At 48.7% G+C, this 16677-nt stretch overlaps 1 protein-coding gene across 1 annotated transcript in view; it reads left to right on the plus strand.

Annotated features, from left to right (window-relative positions):
• The window catches only part of GRID1 (glutamate ionotropic receptor delta type subunit 1), a 692973-nt gene that overhangs the window by 437645 nt on the left and 238651 nt on the right, over nt 1-16677 (plus strand). Inside the window, exon 5 of the mRNA XM_036926584.2 lies at nt 15010-15063. Within this exon, the coding sequence (XP_036782479.1) occupies nt 15010-15063 (54 nt within the window). The remainder of the gene's footprint in view (nt 1-15009; nt 15064-16677) is intronic.

Raw genomic sequence — 16677 nt, forward strand, 5'->3', positions numbered from 1 at the left:
TCATTCCCCTGCCATTCTTGCCCAGCTCCCAGCCTTTGCACGTGGTTACTGGTCCTACACCTGCATCCACTTAAATGTGTCTGTATATCAAGCCAACCATTTCCAGCTCTCAGACTGGAGGATGGGGCCTCAGACTAACCTGATACCAGGTCCCCTGCCTTGACACCTGATACCAGGTGTACCTTCACCTTGTGCCTGAGGTAAGCCCTGGCCTTATCTCTGTTCACTCTCATGATTACTCATCTCTCCCAAACTTCTATGACTTACCCCTCTGACTTCTGCTGTCTCATATCACACCTGAATTTATCATCTTCCTCATTTAGCCTGATACACCCTTGGTCTTTATGTGATTACATCCAGCAGTCGTGTCAAGTTCCTCCTTCTCCTTCACACCTCACTTGGCTTCCAGCTGATGACCATGTCAATGTTTTCTTTCTAAACATCTCAAACTCCATCTCCTCCTGTCCCACCTAGCAACTTCACTTGGCTGTCACCCTCATCACCACTTTTCTGGACCATTGTAACTGCTTTCTAGCTGATTTCCCAAACTTCTCATGTTTGTAAATTTCTCCTCCATGTGGCCAGTGTGACCTATTGGAAGCCGGGCCTGACCATATGCTTTCTACCTGAACTTCCTCTCCTGGGGCCCGAGGCCTGGAGTGCCATTTACTCCACCCTCTTGTGTTGGAGCCTTCATGGCCTGTGAAATATCAATATGTTCCTTAAACTAGGAAACACCCTTCTGGGGCAATACGTTTGATACACACTGGGTTCCGCCAAGTTTGACTATTTTCTGTGATACGAGGGTTTTTTTATTAGCATGCTTTGTGGTTCTTTCAGGTGAGGATGTACATGCAGTATGTCTCACACTTTCTGACCATATGTAGTTGTATGTATATATAATGAGACCTTCCAGCATCCCCTTTTTAGTTTGCTAGGGCTACCATGACAAAGTAACAGACTGGGTGGCTAAGCAACAGAGATTTGTTGTCTCAGAGTTCTGGAGGCTGAAAGTCCAAGGTGTTGGAAGGGCTGGTTTCTTTTGAGACCTTTCTTCCTTCCTTGTAGATGGCCCTCATCTCACTGTGGTCTTGCATGGCCTTTTCTCCATGAGCATGCATCCCTGGTGTCTCTTATTCTTGTTATAAGGACACCAGTCATACTGGATTAGGCTCACCCTAATGGCCTCATTTGAACTTATCACCTCTTTAAAGACTGTATCTCCAATGCCAGTTACATCCAGAGGCACTGGGATTGGGACTTCAACATACAGATTTGGAGGGGACACATTCAGTCCACTTCTGTTAGTGACCTTTGTGTTCTTCCGGGTAGGGATATAAATGCAATATATCTCAAACTTTCTGACCCTAGGTCTTTTTTTAATGGGGAAACTTTTAGCAACTCCCAAGCCTCTTCTATTCCACAGAACATAATCTGGGAGCTTCTGATTAACAGGGTAAAGCCAGGCTCTCCTGCATGGCAAAACGCCCTGCTATTTGGGACCTTGCAGTATTTCAGGTGACTCCTGATAGTGATCCTCCCACCCTTGGTTTTGAGCCACAGCATGACCAATAGTAGGGAAGTTTCACATGCAGATTTAACTCAAGCCCATGGGTGCACACATCAGACAATGCCATGTCTGCCTCGTGAACAAGGAATGGGCACAGTAAAGCCTGACACGGGGAGGGAACCTGCTGCAAAGAATGTGTGTCTGGTCTCCTGGACTTCTCCTCAAGGCCAGTGGGCCCTCCCTTGAATGCAGACCTGAACATATGCTTCCCGTCTTAACTTACAAGGCATGCAGAGGTTCCAAAGCTGTCTGGTCAGACTGGACAGAACAGTGATCTGACAGGACAGGTTAGGGAGCAGATTGCCTTGGAGGACTAGTGAGGTGGGTGATAATTTAATCAATGCACTCAGGGAAGAAAATGAAGCTCTAGTTTAGGTCCATAGGGAAACACTGATTAATAAAGTTTAGAGGAACAGATACAGTGCTCATTACACAAATTTTATTTTCTATACTGCACTTTATCCATGAGCTAAGAAATCTTAATGGCTAATTTTGATTGTAATTGACTTTTGCCTCATCTAATAACTTTCGAACAAAATCCTTATTCACAAAATGCTCAGCCACCATCCCCCAACCTAATGCCCTTTCTCACTTCCAGGCTTACACAGTGTCTCCTTAGACCGTAATACCTGATGTCCCGCTACTACCCACCCCCAGCAAGGGAACATCTACTCTCCAGGAAGAAGTGGTATCTCGTTCCTGAGTCCCTGAACACATCTCTATCCCTGTGCTTTCTCTATCTAGTAGAATTCTCTCTTTATGGGGCTGTCTTTCGCAGTTGTCTGGGTTCACTCAAGGATAGGACCCAAGACTGCCTTATCTCCATGTCCAGCATTGCTTATGGTATCTGGCGCCTGGTAGGAGCCCAGGACTTGCTTGTTAAATGGGTGAGTGGATCCTGCTATTGTCTGCCTCCCACCTGCTCATGGATTTCCCCAGGTTAACAACTTGGTTCTTTGACTTTTTAATCCCATGAATTTCCAAAGTGGATGAGTCACAGAAACCTGTTTTTCTCCTTTGGGCCTCTCTCATGCCATATTCTTTCTCTAGATGGGGCAGATTCCTTAGGAAGCCTATGGGGCTGGGTCCCTTTCTTGTCTGAAGCCTCTTTCCTTGTGCCAGTGGCCCTTCTTTTGGGGCCCTTACTGTAAGATGACACTAGTTGGCATTTAGCCCTTGCCCTGGGCCAACCCAGTACTAGAGAGGACAGAGTCGAGAAGCCTCAAGTCCACACTGAATGACTATAGGGTGAAGGGCTGAGACCATCATGAATCTCCCTGTTCTTGAGGTTTGGTGGGATAGACAAATTACTTCAGACACGTTGATAGGCTATCTCATGCTTTCCCTATTTGGGCTATACTTCTGGTCAAGAAATGACGCTTTTCCTGTCTGTGACCCCAAAGAACAGGCCATTTAGTCATTTACTAATTTGTAAGCTTCACATACTTTTTCTAGTAAAAGGGGATCATAAACGGTCACCTTGTTGGATTGTTGCAAGAATTAGTTACAATGTGAACTGAGGTTTGCATTTTGTAATAGATACCTTGGAAGCCATATGCAAAATCTGGTCACAGAAGCTAGAAGTACCATTGTGGATCTGAGGCAGGAATTAGCAAGAGATGTTATAAGGCCTTTGCTGGGCATTTTGTGTTTGTTGATTCCTTGTTTTTATGTTTTGCTTTTTTTGTGCCCCACATTCCCTACAAAATGTTTGAAGTGGAATTGTTTATGGTGTGTGTGTGTACACGCCCACATGAATGGGAGTATTTGGAGAGTTTAAGGTTTAAAGTTGCCTGGGGTCAGGTAAGATTGCCTCCTACTGCCTGCCGGTCACTAGATCATCCTATGAAACAAGTAGGGTGCCTCAGACCTATAGCTCCCAGGCAGCTTGGAGGACATGGTTGATGGTGAGTTTTCTTACTGCTTTTTCCACTCCGAGTACTGAGCCTGAAACCCTGCAAGCAGTGCCATCTCACGGGTGTGGCCTCTCCAAGTGCTTGGTGCTGGAAATGGTGGGGAGGGAGAGGCAGGTGGGCTGCAGCCCTGAGGGCTAAGCAGGAGTATTTGGCTTCTGCCTCTACTCCTTCTAGCAGCGAACGTGGTTTTACTGTTGAAGCCAGAAAGCTTTGGGTAAAAACCAGGCTCCTGGCCATGCCCAGGTCTGGGATTCAATTGCACCAAGGCTTTGTATGTGGAGAGAAGCCATCGCAAAGTTGTGAAGCAGTGTATATTGTGGATTCTACAGAAAATACATCCCTTCCCTCACGTCTTTTTGCTGAGTTTGCAACACCCTCTCTCCTCCCTGCTCCTCAGGACCTCACAGCCCCACCCATGACCTCGAAGAGTCATTTTCAGTGGGGCCAGAGTCCCACGGTGGGTGCTGAGGTGAGCTTTGTGTCCCAGATGCCCTTCGCACTCCCCCCCACCTCCAGGCAGAGCGCCTCTCTGGCTTTTTCCCTGTCACAAATCAGGGACTTATTTCCCTACAATTCCCAAGCCAGGGAACTCCTCCCCAGCACCCTGAGGAGGCAGCCACTCTTGTCTCCAGAACTGAAAGGAAGATATTTTTCTTTCTATTCCATTCTCCAAAAAGTCAGGCTCATAAAAAAGAATACAGATTACACCCAGCCGCTCTTATCAGCTTGGTAAAGAATTGCTACTTTCAACTTTATTGCCTTAAAAAGAATTCAAACACTTCCATCTTTTAAAAACAATTTAGACTGAAGAAAGGAATTAGATCTGTGTGCAGAAGCAGCTTGCCTGGGACAATTTGAAGGGGTTTTAGTATTGACCTTGAACACTGATGTTTTAATTGAACAACAAAGACAGTGTAGATGCTTTCCCAGTGGACATCTGCTATAGGTCTTGGTCTCTGGGGCTGACAGCTGCATGTGGAGGGTAGGCCTGTGGGGCCTCATGTGACCTGGCGACACCAGGAGGGACGTCTCCACCCCAAATGTCAGCATCTGCTGCTGTGGGTCCCCAGAGCTGGTCTTTGGATTCAGGCAGCACCTTCTCAAGCCACAGTATGAACATGCAGATACCTATGGGAGGGAGAAGAAAACATTTCTCATCAGTTTTGCACTTGGCTTTGCTTGTGTCTGAAAATCTTCAAGTTAGAGCAGAAGTATGTGAGAAATGGCTCAGCACAGCCACCTGCCATCCAAGAACCATGTCCCCTGACCTCTCTGGCACCAGATTGTGAGATTGTTCACAGCTCACTGTAGAGGCTAGCAGCTCCTTTTCCCCAACCATAGAGGACTGTAAATAAGCTCAGAAGTGATTTGTTCTATTATATATCTCAGTCCTCAAAAGGGATCATGTGGCAGTGTCCATGTGGCCAAAGGCCAAGGATAATTTTCTTCAACGTGAGACAAGATCAGATAGAAAAGTTGTCTCCCATTGCCTTCCATCAGGACAAAGACAGGCTGTCTATGTAGGTGAGAACATGGAGGGCCTTATTTGACAATTTCCAGGTGGCAGGGAAATTGTGGACCATTGATTAAAATCCAAGTATCCATCAGTTGATACTCATCGGCGCTGCCTGGCTTCCCTTCCCCGAGCTGATCTTATTAAATGGATCGTGCCAGTGAGCAGACTCCATTTCATTTTTCTGCTGATATTAATGTTTCCTCATAAATTGTCCACATGTAGCATATTCTCACTTTTTATTACAGTAAATTGCACTTCCAGCACGGCCCTGGAACCTGTCTCTATTTCATCTGAAGGATCCACAAATGATCTGTAATGAATCTTCATCCCCCAGAGGCTGTGAGCAGGCACTTCTGCCCTCTGTGCAAAGTGGGAAGATGGTTTAGAAGAGTTGTTTATCTCAAACTCTGTAAACAGTGGGGGCTAAGGCCAGGGAGGCCTAATGACAGACCAGAAATTGCTTAGCTCTATCACATTTTTACATGTATTTAGTTGATATGCTTTCTTCATTCTTTTTTTCAATAACAACATAATAGTTTTTCTGAGATCAAAGCCAGTCTCCAAGAAAAAAAAGAAATTTAAAGATGAATACTCTCTCTCCAGAGCTATAGTAATATCTTTTGAAATGCCATTGATGGACCAAACTAGTCCAGAGCTTACTATGTTGTTGCTAAGCAGAATATATGGGAACTTGAATCAGGAGGTTCAGTACTCAGCACAAATTAAGAAGCAATTATTTCCCCATAGAAAAGCTCTAAAACTTGATCATGTTTCCATCAGCTTATAAAGGTCACAATATCTTGCATTTATCCACCTTTCAAGTTCACTCTATTTCATTCTCATTTTCTTTCAAATGTGTAGAAAATGGATGTTCTCTTCAAATACAGCCAGTACTTACTTTGCATAGCACAGTGTTAACTGATATTCAAGTGCAGATCTAAACTGTGCCAACTGAGGATACGGGTCCTGTATGCATGGGTTTCTGTTACCACAGTACCAGGCAAAAAAAAGACTTGTGTGTATGTCAATGCTCTTTTCACCATACAGGGCTTTCCTATTTATATCCCCAGCCTTCCTTATACTCACTCAGCACCTGGGAAATATGCAGGAGTGTGAATCCACCCATTCATTCATTCCATAGACGTCCTCCAAAGTTCACTGCTAGGAGCTGTGTTGGGCAAGAGGCTGCATGGTAGCTAGACCAGGCCTTAGGCTTTAATGAGGGTCTGGAGGCTGCTCACCACATACAGAAATTCTCTGGCGACCAGAGGACCACCTGGCCCAGGAGTTCTGGCAGGAAACTCCAGAATCCAGGACCCAACTTTACAGAAGTCTCTGTGGCTTCCCAGGTCCACTGTTGAGACCTTACCACTGTGTACATCTCCTTCTAGCTCAGCTCTTGCTTTTGCATTAAACATCTACAAAAAGTACCGAGAGTGAGTTTACCTTCTCTCGGTCTGCAGGTTGGCCTGATACACTAGAACGTGCATGAGCTTTGGCATCTGAAAGGCCTGGTGGTGCTGCCCCAGATACAGGGACTAGCCGGGAGGCTTTGGTCGAGTTTCCCAGTCCGTCGGCTCCTATCAGACTCTGGGCTGCTCTGAGCACTCGGTGAGGGACCAGGTGTGCAGGGCTTAGCTCTGGCACCGATAGAGGATGTGTTCACGAAGGGCCGTGATCATGCCCAGCCTGCAACCCACCCTCGCCTCCACCCTTTCCCAGCCAGCAACTTCCCTGACCTTCCAGGCCGCAGGCTTAGATGTCCCACAGTAAAAGAGTCCTCTTGGTGTCCCCTAGAGTTCTGTTTGGAAGTTATACATGGTAAATTCTGCCATACTTTCCCCAGATGGCCTCAGGTAGCTGGGGGTGATCTCTTTGGCTCTGCGGCCCTCTAGTATCCTGCCCCTTCCCCAGCACACATGTGCGGAGCTGCCTTTCCATGCAGTGCACCCAGGTTGCTGTGTTCCCTGCTCCCCCCAAGGGTGAGGGCCTTGGGCTTCCTGGAAGCAGAAAGACAGGTGAGGTGGGTACAGGTAACTCCTGCTTGGTCCCGAGGGGCCATCTCCTGGGAAGGGTCTGGGAGAAGCAGCTGGAAAAGAGACCCACACAGGGTCAGAGATTCCCCAGTGGGATCCAGGAGAAAGAGGGAGCCAGAAGTAGGAGTCATAGAGTTGGCTAAGATTATTAAGGCAGTGCCCAGGGAAGGCAAGGCTTCAAGAGGTTCTGGAGACAAGGCTGAGCTAAACAGAAATAGCTGGGCCAGAATCTTGAGCCCTTTTCCTGAGAAAGCAGGCCCCTGGGAAGCCCAGAGTGGCCCAAGGTAGTTCAGTGATAACCACTGTCTATGGGTTTCCTTGTGGTTCTGGGCATAGCTTCTGAAATTTGGGCCTTGTGGCGGCTGCTTTGCTGATTTCCTTGTAAACTGACTCCTCTAATCTTCCATACTCTTGCAGCCAGCTGCCCCCATTCCTTGCAAATGGGGGGTGTTGCACTCCCTCTTGCTTCAGAGGGGTGACATTGTACAGAGAGAATTGTTCCTAAATAGCATGTTGTTGCAAAGGCAGCAGTGGGTCTTTAAAGTTAGTGCAATATCCGTCCTTGGGAAAACGCCAGGCCCTCGGCTCCATGGGGGGAATGTTCTGAAATGTTAGGACTTGGGGTTTTAAAAAGATGCTAATTGTCGACAAGCTTTCATTATCTCAGACTCCCAGTGTTGAGGGGGTGGCCTAGATAAGTGGCCAACAATTAACACATACATAAATAATCAGCGGCATTTGCACTATGTAAAATAAATCCTCAGCGATGGTGCTGGAAGGCTTCCACGTGGAGGTTTTTTCCGAGTCCGTTTACTATCCCTTTAGGCCAAAATAAAGTGAAACATGCTCATACTTAAGAAAGCCAAATGGAATAGTGATTTCAGACTTACAAGAACAAGTTAACCTGGAGGAAGGAGGCACTGCTGTTCGTAATGGTGTTTTTCTCAGTGATGAGAGAAAAGATCATTTTGTTGCCATTGTCAGGGGCCAGACCACGACCCAAAGGCTCGTGTGCGTGCTCCGGCAGTGTTTAGGCCTTTTGGAGAGCAGCGACCGAGGGAAGGGAACAGAGGCTTTGGAGATAGACAGACCTGGGTTCAATCCAGTCTCTGCCGAATACTGGCAGTGGGACCTGTGCAAGATGCGAGTTCCTACCTAGGTTTTAGCTCCTTGAGGACAAGGACATTCCTGGTGCATTAAGGTGTTGTGAGTCAAGCGAGGTGTGGGGTCTGTGAAGTGGAGGGGATGATGTGTTGAAGTGTCTGGCTGGGTGCTTGATAAAAGCAGGCTCTCCTTGCCATTGGAAATGACTCAAACATGGTGCTGCATGAAAGGCTGAGAACAGAGAGGAAGGGGACCAGGCCAGAGAGGCTTGCTGCAGTCCCTCAGGACCCCATCGTCTCTGCTGCCTTCTAGACATCTGGGTATTAGAACTGGTCCCCACCCCTCACCCCATCCTGCTGAGCCACCCTGCATATACCATTCCTATCAACACTAGGGGCTGCTTTCTGTCTAGAGCTTTTGGGATCCAGGAGCATTTGGTCTACCTCTACTTCCCTATGGAAACTGGGGAATCAGAGTGTCTGGATGGCCAGGCCAGGATCCAGATGTCCCTTGGCTCCTAGCTGGCCTGCAGGATGGCACATTGGTGTCCTGCATCACTTATTCCCAGCTTTGTGGTTGCACTGGCCTTGGGTAAAGGTACCTTGAGGCTCAGACAGGAACGGCTGCTCACGGACGGGGGGATGCATTCCCTTCCCCAGGTTATCCCAGCCCTTTCCATGGGTTACATGCCACCTTAAGCATCTTGGATGGCCTCTCCTATGCACTAGGGGCTAAAACAGGACCAGTGTAATCCTTGGAAGTTGCCACCTCCTCAGCTCTTCCTCCTAAGCTCTATGTTGGCCAGTCTATTGCTGGACCATAGGAGCCGGATGGTCAGGCTCTGATGACTTGGCAAGGCCTCGTGGGACTCACAGTAGCAAATTACCCAGGCTGCCTGTGCTGGGTCGAGGTACTGCACAACTGCAAGGATGCCTTGGGTTCACTGAGACCTAGCTCCTGCTCCCCAGGGTCTGTGCAGTGCTCCAGCAGCTGCTCGGCCTTCCATCACCTGCCTCTGCATTATTCTGAGGGCTGTCCCATGGCCACGTGCCAGCTCCAGCAGAGAAGCCCAGCTGTAGGGAACTGGCCTCCTCACGTACTACAGGCACGTGACCGGGCAGTCACTCTGAGCAGAAGGCCAGCTCTACTCTCTTCCTTGCCCATGGAATGAAGAGGCTGCTCCGTGTCTGTCTAGTTGGCTTAGCACTTTCCTGCAGGCGCTGACAGTGTTATGCAGCCCTGGACCCACGCTGCGGACAGGAGGAGGGGAAAGCCTGTGTTGTGCCGCCTCGAAGGGCTTATGGACTCGTGGGGGAGACACTGCTCACATGTGTGGTGTTTTTGTTGGCGACTTTCTTGCCACTGTTGACTCACGATGGCAGGGATGAGGCTCCTGGCTCACACCCAGGCCCAGGAGACTTAGGACAGCCCGGTGTGTGGTGGCTACAGTCTGTTGAATGAAGCAAGGGCCCTGTGAGAGAATAAGCACTTTGCCTTTCCACAGAGCCATCCAGGGGCGACCAGGCTGGAGGCAGACATGAGTGGAGGGAATGGGGAGCACCTTGGTGGTACTCCATGAGCTGCTTTCTGGGCCGGAAGCATCACATGTAATTTCATTTAATTCTCACAGTAACACCAAGGTGGGAGGTGCTTGTCTTTTATTGGGTTCCCAGAAGTAGAATTTGAGGTGAGGATTTGTGTGACGATTATTTTTTTAAAAGTGTTCCCAGGGGAATTAAAAAAAAAAAACAAGACAGCAGGGGTGCAGGCCTGCGGAATGGGGGAGTGGAGGAAGCCAGGAAGGGGGCATGATCAAGTGAGGCAGTTTTGTCTTGGTCCCACAGAGGGCTTCTGGAAACAGCTGGGCCCTCACTGCGAGCAACCCCCATCAAGGAACAGGACAGCTGGGATTTGTATATGTGCCACCCTCAGTCCTTGGCTCACGGTTTAAATTCCCAGGTACTGTGAGAGCCATGCAGGCTTCCAGCATCCTGAACCATGGGTGTCTGCCTTTGGGTGTGAGCGCACATGGGCAGCCAGGATGCTTAAATATCCTGATGGGATTTGAGGGGATGGTGGGCAGAGCATCGTAGCACTGTTGGCATTAGAATGCCTTTTGGGCTTGGAGCTGCTGCTCAGGAGGTGGGGTAGTCCACCAGGGGCACTCAGCTGGGCAGTGGCAGTGATGCCGGGGTTCTTGTTCACGAAGCCGAGGAATGAGCTTCACAAACACTCAAGGTAGAAGAGCAAGGTACAAGCTTTTATTTAGAGATAAAGTTTAAGGACAGAGCTCCTGGCTCATGCCAGGAGGTAGGTAACAAGAGAATCAGGGTGGTGCGTTGTCTAGGGGTTTTATAGGCAAATGAGGATTTTTGGAGAACATGAAAAAAAGCTTAGGGGTGTGGACTCATTAAGGGGTCCCAGTATATTTACAATTAACTTAATACAAGTAACCTCCTGCTCTGTTGATTTCTCCCTGAGATACCTCCATCTTGATCTGGGGGCATAGGAAACAAGGCCACCTGCTGAGCCCCCAAGGTGGGCTGAGGCATTGTTTGCTAAAGAGTAAGTTAAGTGAAATCTTATCTTTAAGGTGGAATCCTTCTTGCCTTTTACTGTGTTATGGCTGGGCTTGCATGCTAAATTAGTTTGCCCAGTTTGCAAAATCCCTTCATCAAATCTGAAGGAGGAAAGACAGCACATAGGTCTGGGCCTTTTAGCATGTTAAAGTGAATCTTACACATGATTATAAATGATTAGCATAAAATAAACATGTGCTACTCTTCTTTATCCGGGGTGCAGCAACTGATCTCACTGAAGAATGACTCAAGAGCTGAATGTTTAACACAGAGTTTTAGTAGGGGGTTTTCTTGCATGTAGTTACATTGCTCTGACTGCAAATATCCTGCCTTGTTTTTTCCGGAGGCCCTCACCCTACTCTGACTACACCCACGGTCCCTGTCTCAGCAGAACCAGAATCTGAATGTGCTTTGCCAGCCAGCCCCCTCCTTACCTTGCTGGCTCTGAGATAGAAGGGAGGATTCGGCCTCCACCTGACACAGACATGACTAGGGAGGAAGAGGGAAAGGACAGCGTTTAGAAGTGGAATTAGTTGTGTGGGGAGCAACATTGCCCACTGGGCTGTGAGCATTTAGAGCTCTTCCCACGGAGCCGGAGCAGGCAGCTCGCCAGTAACTAGTGGGGGAGGGGAGATGCTCTTGTTAAATTTGCAGTAGCTTCTCCTTTTCCCCATCTAGCTCAGCTTCTGTGTGAGTTGCACCCTCTGCAAAAGGCTGCAGCCAAGTGCTACTTATCTCTGTGTGGGCCTCTTCCCAAGGAGGCTTGACGAATTAGCTTATACTTAATTGGGGAGGGAAACTAGGACAGAAAAGTTGGCCAGTTGTCCTGTGGGGTTTTCTGATCAATTCTCTCCATTAATATCTTTCCTGTGTGAGTCTGAGACTAGGTGGGAAAACTCCTTAGAGTAGCCTGGGTCCCACCTGCTCTCTAGGATATTCTGGCAACTGAGTCAGGTCTTCCGCACTACTGGCTCCTGTGGGGACATACAGGGGACCTCTTACCTGCACAGGTGCACCTACACCTTCAGATTCACAGAACTACACATTCTGGAGCAGAGCTCTCTGCCCTGGAGGTCTAGAGTCAGGGCTGGAGCTCAGAAACAACACAGATCTCAGGCACATCACCTTCTCAGTGAATTAGCATCCCCAGGAGTGGGGCCCCAGGGTCTACATTTTTCAAAACTCCCTAGGAGGTTCCTGTATATGCAGCCTGAGTTGTGAATCATTACTGCAGAATGTACATGCATGATGGAGTCTTACCCCTCATGCATGGGCAACCTCCATGCTGGTACTTAAATACCTTTCATGGACATGCTGTCCACCTTCCACTCAGGCACTTCCCTTGATGAGAACTCTCTGCTCCTTACTCCTGAGGCAGCCCATTTCATCTTGAACTACTTAGAAGGTCAGATAGTTCTCTCTTACAGAGTTGATATCTGCCTCCCTGATTACTGGAGACCTTGGTTCTAAATCAACTCTCAGAGGCTGCAAGGAGCAATTTCAATCTCTTGCCCATGACAGTTTTTCATGTGTTTACGGACACCTGTATTGTCCTAGCCTCTAAGCATCCCTGGTCACTTTACCGGGTCCTTGGGTTCCACTGTCCCACTCCAGGACTGGACTCCAGTCTGCAGTGTCCTCATTAAGTGGGGTAGCCCAATAGTCAACTCCCCCACCCCCTGCCTTTCCACGGGTCTTTGCTCAATAGTGTTGCTTCCAAGTATCTTCAGCCCTTTTGCTCCTGGAAACCAAGAGTAGGCCTTTGACTTCAGCCTTGTTAAACTACATCTCTTTAGACTGAGGTTAGTGGTCCAGCATTCTGAGGCATTATGACACCCTCCCAGCTAAGTATCTTGTGCAGGTTTGATGGGCATGAAGGAAATGCTGAGGTGTGGGGACCGGGGCAGCCAGAGCCCAGCTATGCTGCAGAGGGCCTTGGAGCACTTGGTGTCCTCTTCTCCCGCCCTCCTTCCTCCAGGCCTCGGGCTTCTGAAGATGCTCCTGAATCTATGTGTTGAGAGGAGGGAGGCCTTGGGTGGGCAGCTGAGACCCCACCCAGACAGATTCTCCCTTCATCCCGTCGAGGGTCGGAGGGCTCCTCAGAGAGCTGCTGGCTCTTATGTCCTTGTGGCTCTGTGGAGAGGACCTGGTTTATAGTTTGCAGAAGGGGCAGAAAGTGTCTTCGGGACATGGCTCCATGAAAAGCGAGGTACAGGCTTCTCAAGAGCTCCTTTCTTTCAGGTGGAGGAAAGAGGACGCTTGGAGCCTTCTTCCTGCCTTAGGGGAGGGGGCAGCCAGTGTGTTCTTAGACATAGCTCATTGATCCCGGGAAGAGGATTTCGCGGGAGGATGGCTCATGAGGAGGAGGGCTGGCGTTGCTGAAGACGTCCTCTGGGATCCGAGGATGTGGTCAAGCCTAGGAGCCCTTGGGAGCCCACAAAGGGTGGGGACAGCCACTTCCCATGTCTGCTCTCTGGGGAAGGCTTGGGACTTGTGTGGATGCCATTCTGTGTGTGTGCTGCTTCTCGAAACGGAGGAATTAAAATATTTTATATGCCTCAGCAGACAAGAGAGAACAAGCATCATCTACATCCTAAAGATGAACAAGTTGAGACCAGAGTGGTTAAATGATGGCTGGGGGTGACAGCCCAGTCCAGACTCCTGTCACCATTTGTCTTCACAGGGGCAGTCACCCTTGCATTTCTAGGCTGCAGAAGGAGAGTCTGTGTCCTCCCTCCTGACATGGCTCAGGGAAGATCCCAGTGCCCACCCTCGGTATCCTGCGGGGAGCTGCCTGTAAAGGATTGGGATGCTGGAGCTGGCCCAGGCACTCCCCTGGGGCTCTTGCCGTGTCAGCCGGCAAGCTTGTCCATTCCCTGTGTAGGTGAGCTTCCAACAGAACCCTCTCTGCAGTGACAGTGCAGTGACCTGGCTCCCACACATGCCTGGGTCACCGGAGGCTCCTACCCCTCTCTGCCTCATCTGTGAAGAATGAGTCAGATCTCTATGTGCTGATAAGGGAAGATGTTCTTAATACAATATTAAGTTGAAAATGATGTAAGCTGAGGTTATGATCCCATTTTAATAAAAATGTCAGTCTGATATGTAGATATGTACTTGCAGATATGACCAAAAACTTTTGGGGACACCTCAAACAATCTGGGGGAAGGACAAATTTGGAGGGATAAATGGGGCATTTTCACCACTTAAGCACATTTAAAAAATGGGGCATGGGTTATGGGATAATTGTTAACATTTTTTCAAATAAAAAGAATAATAAGTATTACATTACAAAAGTCTAAGAAAAGTAAAAATAAAATTGTGCCACAATCAGATAGCTCTCTCCCAAGTTCATGGGTGGCCTGGTTTAGTACCTGGTGCTCAGCAAGTATTTGGCACATGCTGGCTGTGAGTATCCTTACAGGACAGGCTTGAAAACTATTGGTTCCTTCTCTTCTTTCAGTCGTTGGCTTTCCAATTAAAAGAGGGAAAAGCACCCATAAAAACATATGAGAAACAAAAAAGTAACTGGGTCCTATCTGCTCTCCTACACTTCATTCATATATTCAACAACACTCATTCATATATTGAGCACCTACTATGTGCTGATTATAGTGTAAGGTTCTACGACATAGCTGTGACCACAACAGATGTGGCCTCTGACCTCATGGGGCCTCCAGCCTGGTGAAGGAGACAGACAATAAGCTGATAACTACTGAAGCACAGAAATGGCAAATGCTATAAAGAAAGAGAACAAAGCTCTGTAAGAGAGAATGATGGGGTTGGGGTCACTGCCCAGGAACAAGGAAGAACCAGTTCCATGGATGCCCTAGCTCTGAGCTGCTAGCTTCCCGGGTTTTGTTCAGCATGGCTGGACAAGCTGCCGAAAATCCCTTGTTCCAGATTCCTGATTCTCTAGCCTCAGGCAGTGATGAGATTCATCCTGCTAAGCGGCAGTCTGGAAAGGTGTTTGCAGGCGCTCTCTGAGAGGAGGTCTGGAGTGCTCCGCCTGCATCCCTGAGATGCCTGTAGGAAGTGGAGGTTCTGACCTTGCTTGGGGCTGCCGTGGGAGAGCTTGGCAGAGCAGCAGGAAGTCAGATGTCTGTGTTCAAGTGATGCATCTTGTAGCTAAGGCAGCCAGAGGTGGCCCCAGGGGGATGGCATGTTTTGTAAGGAAAAAATTCTCCAAGAATGATGTGTATCAAACTTACACTCAGCAATCATCTGGTGTGCCTGCCAGCTTCTGACTTGCTTCTGTTCATGTTCATTTTCTATTTTCTCTCTGCAGGCTGTGGAGACCAACCTGGCTTCCAAGGACAGCCACTGGGTCTTTGTGAATGAGGTAAGAGCCCCAGAGTGGTGAGGGGTGCAGCCTGCACTGAGCACCCTCCTCTTGGGAAAGCTCAGGGTGATCCTTTCAGGCCCAATTCTGATTGGGGATACTGGAGTGAATTCTGAGCTCCCCTCTGCAAGACAGTCAGAGAGTTGGACCTGACCTGCTTAGGTGCTCACCTGGAGCAGGTGGCAACCAGGGGAAGACTCAAGATCTGAGTCCACAAGGAAGTCAGAAGTCAGAGAGGTGGTACAGGGTGAGGTGAGGAAGGCAGTCAGGGGTCAAGGACTGGAGAGATTAGGTTAGAAATGGGGTCAGAGGGGCAGGGCCAAGGAATGAGGGGGGAACAGAGGCTGCATTTCATGCAGGAGGTTGAGGTTGAAGGTGCATGCATATGTGACTGTGTGTGTATGAGAGTGTGTGAGTGTGAGTGTGTGTATGTATGTAAGCACATGTGTTTGTGAGTGTGCATGTGTCTGAGTGTATGGGTATGTGCGTGCGTGTGTATATGAGTGTCTATGTGTGTGAGTGTGTATATATGCAAAAGTGTGCTTGTGTGTGTGTGTGTGTGTGTGTGTGTGTGTGTGTGTATACTCTGTGCAACTGTTAGCAGCAAGAGTCAGTGCAGCCATTTAAAAGGGATAAATGGGGAGCCGTCCCACTGGTTTGGGCCCTGGGAGGAATGGGAACACTCAGGTGTCACCGCATCCTGGTCTACTCTTCACTAATGACACCCCAAGTGTCCCTGGCTTTCTCCACAATGCAGGTACTTCATGGTAGCTGTTACCTCTTTGCTCTCAAGAGGAAGAGCCTCCCCATGGAAAAGGAAACCAAGAAAGGGGGAGGTCACTTCCAGAGGAGGGCACACCTAACCGGGGACAGTCACATGACTGGTGTCCACTAATGTGGAAGCACATTAGTCTTCACTAATGGCACCTCAAGTGTCCCTGGCTTTCTCTGCAATGCAGGTACTTCATGGGAATAGCCTGTAACCACATGCCCTAGCTTTTCTGAAGAATGCCCCCTGCCTATGCACCCATTCAGGCAGCATGGGCCAGGGTGGCCGGTGTGGCCCCGCCTGCTGTTGGCAGAACTAACTCTAGATGGTTCCTGGTGTGCACTTTCATCAGGGCTGCAGCCTTCAGAGGCTCTTGAATTAACTCATCAATTTCTAATGGCCTCATTCTAGAAGGGGCAGGGTTTATTAGGTAGGTAATTTGTTCTTTTATGGTATGTGTTTCTTCATTAGCCCAGTGCTGCTCTGTATGGCAGAAAGAGTTTTGGGTGGATTATTTTAATAATTTTGCAGGAAGTATCAGATAGAAACTGCTTGCAAGGCCCACTTTTCATGGTTTTCCTCCATAAATTCACATCTTATTAGTTCCACCTCATAGGCCAGTGGAGACATTTAGGGCGGCTGCCCATTTACCTTGGGTTGTGGACGGTTGTGCTGGTAATTAGAAGAAGGGGCATTATGGCCACCTCCCCGTTCTTCAGAGCCTGCTGGAGGCCTCCTTAGGTTTCTGGAAAGTTTTGATCCTCTGGGCTTTGTCAGCTTCTCTACAGGTTCTTCAAAACCCAGTTTCCTTGGTTCCAGAAAAAGGATGTGTCCCTTAAGGAAAA

This window comes from Manis pentadactyla, chromosome 8 (genome assembly GCF_030020395.1).
Source record: "Manis pentadactyla isolate mManPen7 chromosome 8, mManPen7.hap1, whole genome shotgun sequence".
Lineage (NCBI taxonomy): Eukaryota > Metazoa > Chordata > Mammalia > Pholidota > Manidae > Manis > Manis pentadactyla.